The 13,003-nt window shown below is 39.0% G+C and overlaps 1 protein-coding gene across 1 annotated transcript; it reads left to right on the forward strand.

Moving 5' to 3' along the window:
• The first annotated feature begins 1,029 nt into the window (after positions 1–1,029).
• On the forward strand, positions 1,030–3,159 carry LOC137818426 (uncharacterized). The gene has a single exon (XM_068621860.2). It carries the CDS (start codon positions 1,419–1,421, stop codon positions 2,934–2,936), a length of 1,518 nt encoding a protein of 505 aa, XP_068477961.1. The 5' UTR covers positions 1,030–1,418; the 3' UTR covers positions 2,937–3,159.
• The last annotated feature ends 9,844 nt before the right edge of the window (positions 3,160–13,003 follow it).

A 13,003-nucleotide genomic window follows, 5' to 3' on the forward strand; every position in this document is an offset into this window, starting at 1 on the left:
ATTACTAATAATAGTGGCTAAGAAATTAATTCACAATTTTAATATAAAATTACGAATTTAATCACATTAATAGTTGTATACCTTATTAAACGATAATTGTTACAATTTTAATATTTTAAAATAATGTGCTACCATAATTATATTGCTAAGAACGAAGTTTTGACCTTCTCTTTAATGAATTTAATTAAACTGTTTTCGAAAATTTTGCATGTGCTGAGTGCTTAATATGGTCGTCACAGCCATAGAAGATGGAACCCCAAGCACGGTGGCGACAATAAATGAAGATCCAAATGCTAAATATACAATATTATAAAATTAACAAAACCAACAATATCAATATTAATAGGTATTGTATGTAAGTTTTTTTTTTTTCGAATAAGAAATGTTTAATGTTTTTATAATTTTTCTTATAAGTAATGTATTATAGGTAAACTTTTCCTGTAAATATTGTAATACAGGTAAAGTAAAATTTAGAATAAGGTTCTTTTCACCTTTAAAAAAAGAAAGAAATGTTACACTTTGACCAAACAATAATATTATTACTTCTAGGATAAGATGGACCTGTCTATAGTGACGCGAAATAAACACTTGCCACTGTGTAAAATGCTTGTTTGCCACTTCCATTCCATAGCAAACTCCCAATTCAGTGTTTCTCCCATTTACATCACGCAACTCGTCATCACATCATTTTTGGAATAAATATTATGAAACCCATAACAACCGCCTCAATTATTCTATATATTATATTCTATATTAATTTTATAATGAAAGCCAAATAATAAATGGATAATAATATATTAAAAATCCTAATTTTTTTTATATAATCTATAATCATGATATAACTCTCAATATTATTTTTTAATATATTTTAATATTATTTAATTATAAATTTATTTTTTATTATATATTTTTATATCTAAATAAATCATATTAAAATTATATACAATTTTAATAGTTATAAAAATATCATTTTTCATAATAAATAAATCACAAAAGGGACCACGCCATCGTTCCTTCTTCCTTCGTCTACGCAGTTCCTTCCGCGTAGAGACAACCGGCTATTCCGGTCACCACTAACCTCCACGCGGCGTCCCTCTTATTTTTATCATCTTCAACATACTCACTCTTCCAAAACCCACCGAGTAATCCTAATGAACTCTTTCTCTTTCTTTCTCATCACTGTTCCATAGAACTCAAATCAACCCACCGGAGCCATGAATTCCCGTTTTGCCCCTCTCTCTTTCTCAATTCCTTCCCTCCCAAATTCACCTTCTCTCATCGGCGCTAACCACACCTCCGCTCGCTTCTGCTCCAGATAAATTAAACAAATATTCAAACGCTATCTCTCTTTTCACTTAATTCATTATTTTTTATCGTAAATAGTATTTTTCTTTAAGAAAAGTGCACAATCTGTTTCCATGGAGCCTACCGCTGGGAAGCCTGGCTTTCTCAGAAACGTTCTCATACGGTTACTCATCTTCGGCCTTTTCATCGTCATCGTACGGTTCGCTTACGTCATCACCCTCGCCGGCGAATCCTGCACCCTCGGCGACTTCTGCTTCTTCTCTCCGTCGCTGAATCTCGCCATTGCCGGAACCAGATCCGGCGCTCTCGCCGCCCGCGCCGCCTCCGGCGGCGCGGCAGCACCCGAGCGCTACGCCAGTAAAGAGTGGATCAGCGGCGTTCGGTTCTACTCGTCTGTGTTCCAGGACCTCATCGCCGGCGGATTCCTCTCACCGGCGGCGAAGTCGCTCTGCCTGGAGACGCCGACCGGCCGCGACGTCCTCGCGCTTCACGAGATCGGCGTGACGGACGCTATTGGTATTTCGAAGAAGGCGTCGCCGCCGCTGGTGAAGTCCGGCGAGGCTCGCCGGATTCCGTTCGCGAACGGCACGTTCGACTTTGTGTTCGCTGGTGACGGCGCCCTCGAGAGATCGCCGCGGCCAGCGGAGTTTGCGGCGGAAATTGCCCGGACGCTCAAACCCGAAGGGTTTGCCGCGTTCCATGTAAAGGCCAATGACACTTACAGTTTTAATTCATTCGTTGATTTGTTCAATTTTTGTTGCAATGTGGTGAAAATAAACGACGTATTAGGGTTTGATTCATCGATGTCTCCCGTAAGAGAACTCGTTGTGAAGAAAGAGCGTTATGGAATTGGTTCCGATTCTAATTCTGACTCCAATGCAGAATGCTCTGTTCTAGAGTACAAGAAAAAGTTGGTTAGAAACGCTGAGGCATTAATTGAAGAGGAGCCACTGAAGCCATGGATCACTCTGAAGAGAAACGTGAAGAACATAAGGTACCTTTCTTCAATGGTCGATATAAGCTTTAAGGATAGGTATGTGTATGTTGATGTTGGAGCTAGAAGCTATGGTTCTAGTATTGGAAGTTGGTTTAGGAAACAGTATCCGAAACAGAACAAGACCTTTCATGTGTATGCAATTGAGGCTGACAGAACGTTTCATCAGGAGTATGGTTTGAAAAAAGGGGTTACTCTGTTGCCTTATGCTGCATGGGTTAGGAATGAAAGTTTGGTGTTTGAGATTAACCGTGGCCCTGGGGAGAAGGTTGAGGGTAAGGGCAGGGGCATGGGGAGGATTCAACCATTGCAGTCTTCGGGTGGTTTTGATGGTGGTGAGGTTGAGAAGATTCCCGGGTTTGATTTTGCTGACTGGTTGAAGAACACGGTTTCAAAGAACGATTTTGTTGTGATGAAGATGGATGTGGAGGGTACGGAGTTTGATTTGATTCCCAGGTTGTTTGAAACTGGGGCTATATGTTTGGTGGATGAGATTTTTCTTGAGTGCCATTACAATAGGTGGCAGAGGTGTTGCCCTGGACAGAGGAGTCCCAAGTATGAGAAAACTTATGATCAGTGCTTGCAGCTCTTCACCTCTCTTAGACAGAGTGGAGTTCTTGTTCATCAATGGTTTTAACTTGTAAAATTACCCGAAGGATCAAACCCTATATACACTTTCTGTACCATTCTTATTTTACTGTTACCTTCTTCATGTTTTTTCCTCATAGTTTTCTTATTTTTTTTCCCCAGCCAATAGACAAGAGAGAGACAGAGACAGTACTTTACATTTTAAACTTCATTACATGTAACAGTTGCAACTGAAAATGAAAATCATCCCATTACAACATTCATATTTGCTACATATGTCTCTTTTATCTGTGTACATGTAGAACATAATACTTTAAAGTTTAATCTGTTATTTTTATCCCAAAAGAATTTGATGATTCCTTTTGGCAGATTATTATTGAATAATTATTTCACTGGGTGATAAAATCGTTGGAGATATATGTCAAAAGGTTCTGTGAATGAACTGGGACCGAGTTTTCCGTGGCTCTGGCAGGAATACTGGACCTTAGAGATTTGAGACCAGTACTCATTGCCCCAGGTGATGACTTTCCCGAAATTGTTTTCAGGCGCATATTGCTCGGAAAACACCATTACGATGAACTCAATCATTTGACAATAACAACCAATGAGACTGAACTAAAATCTTGCTTTATACTATTATTAATCAACAGACACTGGTATATTCTGGAGTGCTAAGTTGCAGTTTATCAGCTTGGTAGTATTCAGAGGATAACTGTTCTGATGATGTTACATGGTTTCTTACGTATCACTTATAAGCTGTTTATTGACTGTGTTATCTTAAACTATGCTTGTTAATGATTAGTAAAGCGAAAGCAGGTTATGATTAATTAGAGCAGCCATGTGATGATGTTGTACAAACATGTCATTTAGGTAGAATCCAGCGACGAGGTTGTTAAAATGTGGTTTTCTTTAGGTTAGTTCTCTGCATTTATGGAAAATGAGTAATGAGCTTGTAAATGCAAGGCCACATGCAAAACAGTGTGATATTGATACTTGATTTATAAACGAATAATGAGTTTGGTATTGATACTTGATTTTTGAACTGTCATTTATCTGGACATGACATTCTATAAAGTGCATGCTTCTCTATTCAAAGTAAGAGACTCCTGCAAAACAGTACATTCAGAATCAGGGCTCAAACAATTCACAATAGCAACTGATAGTGTTATTGGAGGTTCCAATGATCCAACATTTACCCTTAATATAATTTCCAATCCTGTTAAAAGATTCAATGCCCCACTTGAAAAGTAGCAAGGGCAGATATCCAATGCCACTTTTCCTGGATCACTTTTCCTGGTGCAGACAGGTTCTCAAGTGTTTTTAACTGTATCATGTGGGGTCTTGGTTGTTGAAAAAAAAAAGACTAACTTCATACTCGAGAAAAGGATCGTATATGGGATTGGGACATTTTGGCTAATTATTACTGACATCGAAATGGGGACAATAATTCTTGATGGTTTGCATCTTTCTTGATTTGTTCTCAAGATTCCAGATAGATACGAACGCATGCTTTAGCAAATGAAGAGCAAAAGTTAAAGAATAGAGACAATTTTTTACAGCCATTAAAGAATATGGTATCAAATGAAGGCTTTGATGAAGTTTTTTAATATGGGTTAGAAATAGATACAGATTATAATGTGGCGCAGGTACAGGTGATTAGGCTTGTCCTAGTAACATTGCTTAACATATTCTGTTATCCACTTTATTTCTTTCTCTGTGTTAGCATAGAAGTGAAAACACAGGCATCAATTACATAGAGGTGTCATAGCAATATCCAGAAGCAATGCTATTGAATTTGGTTTAGTTCTCAATTAGATCCAGTATTGGTATGAGATTAGACTAATTCAAATATAATTCAAACTTGTTTTTATAGTCCATTGAATCTTTGCAAAACTAAATTCTACAACAATTTGATCTGGTACGAAGAGAAAGATAAACACTTACAAATGCTTCTTTTTTCCCTTATCTCCTATTTCAATAATATAAAAAATTACTAGCTTGTATTTGTTATTGTTAATTTAAATCTATATTTTAGAATATATAATTTAAAATATAATTTTAGATTGTAAAATTTAGAATATAATTTTGAATCACATTTATAGTTGAAAATTATGTACTTTGAAATATAAAATACATAATTTAAAAAAATTTAAATTGTATAATTTTAAATTTTATTTTAGATTATATCAGTCAGAATGTAATTTAAAAACAAATCCTTCTAAATTGCAAAACTGTAAATTATTACTAAATTAATAATTATAATTTTTTGGAAACAATAAATTCATAGTGTATTTATGAATAAATTATTCTCAAATATTACTTGATATCTCTTATTTATTAAAATATAATATTGTCCCGGTCAGTCCTCGGTCATCAACCCAGATACTGACCTCAGACATCGTGCACCGATGCTTGGTGATGGAAGGGGACACACCTACCAGGGAATTGGTTAGTCTTTGATATTTGTATCCTAAGCCCCGATGTTAGAGATCGATATCGAACCCCACCAGTAGGGGAATAAGATCGAACATCGGTCGTCAGGACGTTGTAGAGGGTCACGTAAGGTGGGCCCGATAAGATAACAGTTAAAGACAAGAGATATGTGGGAAGCCTAAGTCACGAGGGATCCATGCATGTGGTGTGTATGACGCATGAAGGCGCAACGCGTGTGGATAATCCTAGGAGGTGTTAAGGCCCATTAGGGTTAGGCTTTCAAGGGAAAGTTGCATGCATGGCACTTGAAAACTTAGGGCACCCACGAAGCAGATGACGCTAGAGATTGGGTGCACAAGTTGGTACCCAAGTGGCCACTCTAACATTCGTTGCACTCCAGTTAAGGGAAGTTCATGTGCCAGATACGCTAAGATTCTATGAATAGCGGCGCAAGGACATTCTCCAAGGAACCCTAATCAAGGGTAACAACGCAAAGGTAAATCCTAGTTTCAACCTATATAAAGGGTGTCAAAATCTTAGTAAGGTACGCAATTTCAAAGACTGAAGCTAATATACACATTTGGTGTTTCTTTGCCCTAATACTGACTTGAGTGTCAGAGTGCAAACGGCCGTTAGAGCGCCTCTTTGTCTGTTGCAGGTGAGAGATTTCTTGATCAAGAAGGCACGTTCCTCAGGCAAGACTAAAGGGCGACATCAGTTGTTAGAGTCAACCGGCGGAGCAAGTCAATCGACAGGAACATTTGGCGCCCACCGTGGGGCCCGTTAAAACAAGATCCCACTCACAGTTACATTAAGAGTCTTTACCAACAATATGAGGAGTACGAGGCAAGCAGCTGCTGGATCCGCAGGAAGGGTACCCTTCGGGGGGGGGGGGGGGGGGGACAACGTTACCACGCAACAAATCTTGGATACGATGCGTGCCCTCCAAGCAGAAGTAGCGGCTTCCCGAGCGGACAACGCAAAATTGCGCAGAGCTAATGAAGAACTACATAGGGATTTGCAACATGTAGGGGACTGCGCGACAGACGAACGTGCCCCGCCGGCACCACCTAGGGCATGTCCCATGCCGTTCTCACAAGCAATCATGAATACGGCGTTACCAACGACGTCTCTGGGCCTGAAGGTCTCCTTAACAGGAGTAGAGGACCTAGAGGCCCATCTCACAACGTTCCACACCCAGATGATGCTCACTGGAGGATCTGACGCCGTGTACTGCAAAATGCTGATGAGCACACTATCGGGCACGACGTTGGAGTGGTTCGTTAGCCTTCCCGACGGACACATCACCAACTTCGACCAGTTTTCTACACTATTCAGGGAGCAGTACCTTGTGAACAAGGCCCCCACCCGACTTTCTTATGATGTTTTCGATGTCAAACAGTACTAGGGGGAGTCCATGAAGGACTACTTGAACAGGTTCCTTGTTCAAGTGGTGAGATTGAAGCCCACTAATGAAGCCATGATAGTACATGCCTTTGTCCAGGGAATGCTGCCGGGACCTTTCAGTGAGTCACTACTAAGGTTCTACCTGAAGACGTTCACAGAGATTAGACGTCGTGCGTTAGCACACATCGCCGCAAATTATCGAGTAACGCAGAAACAAGGTCTTGTCGGCCCCGCCCGACCTCGAGCGGCAGCACGACCTCCACCAATGAGGGTGCATGAGGAAACGACGGAGAAAAAGGGGGTGGGAAAGCCCTATGAGCGGACTCACACACGCGCACGAAAAGACCCACCCCCGAAGCATAACTTTCGTGTGGAACTCAAGCAGTTGATCGCCATCCCGAACATAGCAGCGAATTGAAGGTACCAGCGAAGACAGATAGGAAGATGGGCCCCAACAAGAACGCTTGGTGTGAATTTCACTAGGAAAATGGCCACTACACACAAAATTGTTTGGCCTTGGTGCATCAACTAGATGAACTGGTGAAGAGCGGTTTCTTGAAGGACTATCTTCAAGAGGCACAAAACGACCAGGTGTTGGTAGCTGCGGGAGCGGATCAGGTCAGGGGCACGAGGTGCCTATCCATGGAGAGGTAAACACTATCTTGGGAGGATTCCCAGGAGGAGGAGGGTGCACCGCCTCCCAGCAAAAGAAGTACGCACGAGAGGTGATGGCGGTGGAGGTACTACAAACGGACTTTATCCCCGACGTCGGCCTCACCTTCACGAAAGCCGACCTCTAGGATGTCATACCTCACGATAATGATCTGGTGGTAATCTCGCTAGTCACAGCTGGGAGGAGGGTGCGTCGTGTCCTTGTAGACCAAGGAAGTTCGACAGATGTTATGTTCCTGACAACCTTCAACCGTTTGCTGCTATCCACGAACCAATTAAAGCCCTACACCGGATGTTTGTATGGTTTTGCAGGAGACGAGGTGGAGGTTCGCGGGCACATCGAGTTGAGGACAACATTCACAAATGGCACGTCTTCACGCATTACAAGTATCAGGTACCTCGTCGTTAACGCTCCATCGGCTTATAACATACTGTTGGGGAGACCGACCTTAAACAGGTTGGGAGCACTCCCCTCCACGAGGCACATGAGGATGAAATTGCCTTCCCTCGAGGGGGCAATGATCACCATCAAGTCCGACCAAAGGGAGGCTAAGAAGTGTTACGAAAACAGCCTCAAGACGAAGATAGGGGTGTTTTCTGTCACAACTAGACCACCGAGGGAAGACGGAGTGACCCGTGAAGAGATCGTCCAAGAAAACCGACCCAAGCCCGCTGGAGGTGTGGTAGAGAAGGAGATTGGAGGAAAGATGTTCAAACTGTTGAACCTTGTGATGTTCAATGTTTTGAAGAGTCCAAATCCTTTGAAGGATGTTGAAGCCTCTGCTTTGCTTGATGTTGCTGTGCTGGTTTAAGCTTTGTTCTGGGGTAGTTTATATGTTGTAATCCACCCTTTGATTAAATCTCAAGCAATTAACATCTCAATCTTTATGAAAGTAAAATGTTTTTCAAACTAAGTTGAAACAACCGATTGTTTATACTTAGGTGTTTTGAGAAAGATTGAAAACTGTTTTTGAATGGTTGAAACTGTTAAGTACCAAAACAACCGATTGTTTGTTTTGGAACCATAACAGAAAAACTGTTTTCTGTTTGACTGAGCTTTAAATGTTTTAACTGTTTACGCTCCAATCATTAAATGCTTTGACCAATCTTTTAATGCAATTTAAGAGTTTGTTAAGATTTGATAACAAACTACACCTTTGAATAAATTCAGAAAAAAAGATTTGAGTATTAAGAATCTTTGACAAAGTTTTTCAAAAGAGTTTTTCAAAGTGCTGAGATTGCTAAGAGTTTGTGGTTGATCAAAGTGTTGGAATAGGATTTTACTTGTATTGATTTCAGATATTCATCTGTAACAAGTTTAATCTTTGTACTCTGTTGAACAATTCCTTTTGTGTGTTTGCTGAGATTGGCTGTGTGTTCTTGAGGTGTTCAAGATCAACAATCTTAGTGTTAGCCAAGGAGAGTGTGTTTCTTGAGGTGTTCAAGGTCATTCTCTTGGTTGTGGTGTAAGTGTTCAAGTGGTGATTACTTAGTGGATTTCCTCAAGGTTCTGAGAAGACTGGATGTAGCTCTGGATTTGGAGTGAACCAGTATAAACAACTGTGTACAATCTCTCTATCCCTATCTCTTTAAATTTAGTTTTGTCATTTTAAAACTGGTATAAACAACCGATTGTTTTTCCAGCTTTGTGCTTTTGCTTTGTGTTTTGAAAAACTGAATCCTTAATCAAGGTTTTCTTGAAGAATTTTCATTCTAAGCTTAAAAGTTTACTAAAATCTTTCTTAAACAATTCACCCCCCCTCTCGTTTAAGGCCATATATTCTAACAATTGGTATCAGAGCTTGGTTCTTGAAAGTTATTCAAGTTGATCTAAAAATCTTTTTTCTATGGCTGGAAAACTATCTTTTGAGGAGGGTGCTTCAATCTACAAACCACCTTTATTCTGTGGATTGAATTATAAGTTTTGGGAAGCAAGAATGAAAATCTTTATTGAATCCATTGATCAAAGAATTTGGGATTCAATTGAGAATGGTCCTTACATTCCAAAGTTCAAAAAGGATAATTCTTTCATTGCAAAACCTTTGTCCAAATGGACAAATGATGAATGTAAGAAGGCCCAGCTTGATCGGTCTGCTCAAAACATTATAGCTTCTGCACTAGATACTAATGAATTTTGTAGGATATCAAAGTGCAAAACTGCTAAGGAAATGTGGGAGACACTCAAGGCTGCTCATGAACCAATGGAAGCAATGACAAAGAGTCAATCAAGAAGGACAAGAAGACAAAATAAGAAAAGCCTCAATCTTTGATTCATGGCCAGAAAGGAGGATGACTCAAGTAGTGTAAGTTCATCAAACTCCTCAAATTCTGAAAATTATGGTCAATTGCTTCAAGCCTTTCAAGAAACGCATGAAGAAGCCAACCAATTGGCTCTCTTAAACAATCGGTTAAAAGAGAAGAACAGCTGGCTAGAAAACAGAGTAAAGACACTAGAAGAGGATTTAGAACATTCAAAAACAGATTTTGAAAATCTGGAAATCATTTACAAAAACTCCTCTTGCAAGTGTGACACTCTAGTTTGTGAAAATTGCGAAAATCTTGAAAAGAAGGTTCACTATCTTGTTAAAATAGTGGATAAGCTTTTTAAAGGCCAATCCAACTTTGAGAGTGTGCTAGCATCTCAAAATTGTGTTTTTGGAAAATCTGGATTGGGTTTTAATCCACAAAACAAACAAGATAGATTTTCAAAATCATTTTCGAAAATGCCAGAAAAACAATCGATTGGACCATCGAAACAACCGATTGTTACATGCTTCTATTGCATGAAAAGAGGTCATTCTGTGAGGTTCTGTAAAATCAGAAAACATGTTGTTCCTAAAGGGCTTATGAAGTGGATTCCAAAGGGAAATAAAGCTTTAAATGATAAGTATAAACCAGATGGACCCACATTCATAAGGGGACCAAATCTTTTTACTTGAAAATCTCTTTTGTAGGAAATCTTGGAGGAGAGCAAGCAACTTTGGTACTTGGACAGTGGATGCTCCAAGCATATGATAGGGGACAAATCAAAGTTCCTGAGTGATGGAGATCAAGCTCAAGTGGACATGGAGGCCAATCATCAAGAGCAAGAAGAGGTTGAGGCTCAAATGGAGGACGCTCATGGAGTTCAAAGCTCACCTCAAAGGCTTACAAGGAGCATGTTCAAGGCTTTAGGAGCTAATGGACGTTTGTTTTCTCTTTTTATAATTTCTTTGTTTGAAGGTGCTTAGAGGGAAACATTAGAAACCTCTTTTGTCAAAGCATCTTTAGGTCTTTAGTTTAGGAGTCTTAGGGGGGTGTGCGTTTAGTAGAGAGGTGTAGGAGTAATAGGGAGGTGCCAAAGTGAGAGAGGAAGTCTCACCTTCCTCATGCTTGGCGCCACTTTCATGTAATTTGGAGGGAATTTTGAATTTAATTAGCTTTGCATTTCAGCACCTCTAGGCTATAAATAAAGGTGCTTAGCTTGTACAATTCAGATTTGAATTTTGAATTAGAGAAACTCTACTCAATTTGAGAGAGAATTGGAGAGCTTTGTGCCTTCCTCACTTAGTCTTATCTTGAGTGTTCATGGTTACCTCAAGTGGCGGCATAGCACACTCATCTTGGAGTCTCCATCCTCTAAGTGGCGTGTTCATCCAACCATTCCTCCATCTTCATGAGCTTTCTCTTCTCCTTCCTTTCTTCTCTTTTTATGTTCATGTCTTAGCTTGCTTCCTTTGCTTTTCCAGTTCGGTTCTCTAGCTTCTTTTGGCTTTTGCTTCGGTCATTTTTAATTCTGCTGTGCATCTTTGCTTCTTCTTCATTTCTAGCTTAATTGTTCGGTACATTTATGTTCTTAAGCTTTTTGTTCGATGCTTTTGCCTTTTCATTCATTTTGTTCGGTTCAATTTGACAATATATGGAACTTCCACATGAGTTTGGGTTTTGGTACTAGTCTTGGTGAGTTCTTGATCACAGAACCTTGATCCAATTCTATCATAAAGTTTCTATCTCATATCCAACTCAAGATGATTCCTAAGAATGTCAAGAATCATTCATATTGTGCTATTGGAATCACATCATGTGGTATCATGAGTTTAGGTGTGTTCTTGTTTAATTTTTGAGTTGTGTTGCACTTTAATTTCAAGAGCTCTTTAATTCTTGCAATTTACCTTTCTGTTTTAGGCTTATTTGAGTTTTTATTGCTGTTTTCTTTATTTTTGCCTATCATATGTTTGAGTATTTTCCTTTTTAAATCCATACAAGTTTTTTGTCTTAGTCTTGTTTTTCCATAATTGTCATCACTTTTTGTAGTACTTTTATTGAATTTTTTGTTTCTTGCTTTGGTGTCATATAATTTTTTCTGAGTTTGATATTTGAGTTTGTGGTGCATTTTCTGTTTTAGAATTGAGTTCATACTTGTATTCTAGACCTATACAAGTTCATATACATCATTTTCCATTATGTCTTTGCTAGTTCATAATTCTGTTTTTCATTCCTATTAGGATTCCTCTGTTTTTTCTGAAAACGTGCTTATTGTTTTTCCTTATTGCAATTGATTTACTCACTGGAAAATTCTGAAATTCTGGATTTGTGTTATTCAAAGTTTTAGAAAAGATTAGAAAAAAGAAGTACTCAAAAATTCAAAGTACACAAAAAATGATAAATAAAATACAAAAAGTGTACAATTCTGCTGAAAAAAATACAGTAATCTGGCAGCGATTTTAAAAAATTTATCTCAATTAATTGGCTTACTGTTTTTGAGTAATTCCAGTGCCATTTTTGAGCTAAGATCTTGAAGTTTCTGTGGTTAAAATTTCATAATCCAGTTCGCTTTATATCGTTCCAGTTAAATCAGTGAACATCAAGCACAGTTTGCATAAAAAATATTTTCCAGTAGCTTATTTTTGTTTTTCTTCATCTACTCTAGTGCTTTTCTTTAAGTATTCTTTTGAGTGCCTACTTTTTCATTGAGTTCCTTATTTTCTTGCTTGTCTTTTGTTCATTAATCTTTGAGTTTGTCATACATCTAGTATTCCTTTTGTTATAGCCTTTTATTGTTTATACCTTTTCTTGTTTGTCTTTATTGCTTCATTGGTTTTGTTGTGGTTGGCTTTGAGATTGGTGTGCCTTGCTTTGACATCTTTCATTTGAGGATTCCTAAGAACTCAAGATCAGCTTGGTGCACGGACATTATTTCTTTGAGAGTGACTTCTTTTTCTGGCCAATTTCACTTCGGCAATTTGGTTGCCAAATTAATTTTTGCTAACTTTGTTTCTTAACTTGTTTGCTGTTTTTCATTTGCAAATGGCTGGCTATTCAGGTGGAGAATCTTACAAGAAGCACTCTCCTTCCAAAGCTTCAGTCCTTGGTGATTTACATGAAGCTCAACGCACCATTCGGCGTTTGGAAGAAAAATTGCAAAAGATGGAGGTGCAACAAGCTAGGCCATCTCACTCTATCAATGATGGGCATCATTCACATAGACCTTCATCAAGAGGTTCTTCAAATGACTTTGGCCGTGCAGAAGACCATAGGAGAAGGCGAACTCCACCACAATTCAATGGACATAGACATCACAACCAAAGGGAGAGACATCACCGTGGAGATGGCTACCACCAAGAT

The sequence above is a fragment of the Phaseolus vulgaris genome, chromosome 10 (genome assembly GCF_051622355.1).
Source record: "Phaseolus vulgaris cultivar YP4 chromosome 10, ASM5162235v1, whole genome shotgun sequence".
NCBI classification, from domain to species: Eukaryota; Viridiplantae; Streptophyta; class Magnoliopsida; order Fabales; family Fabaceae; genus Phaseolus; species Phaseolus vulgaris.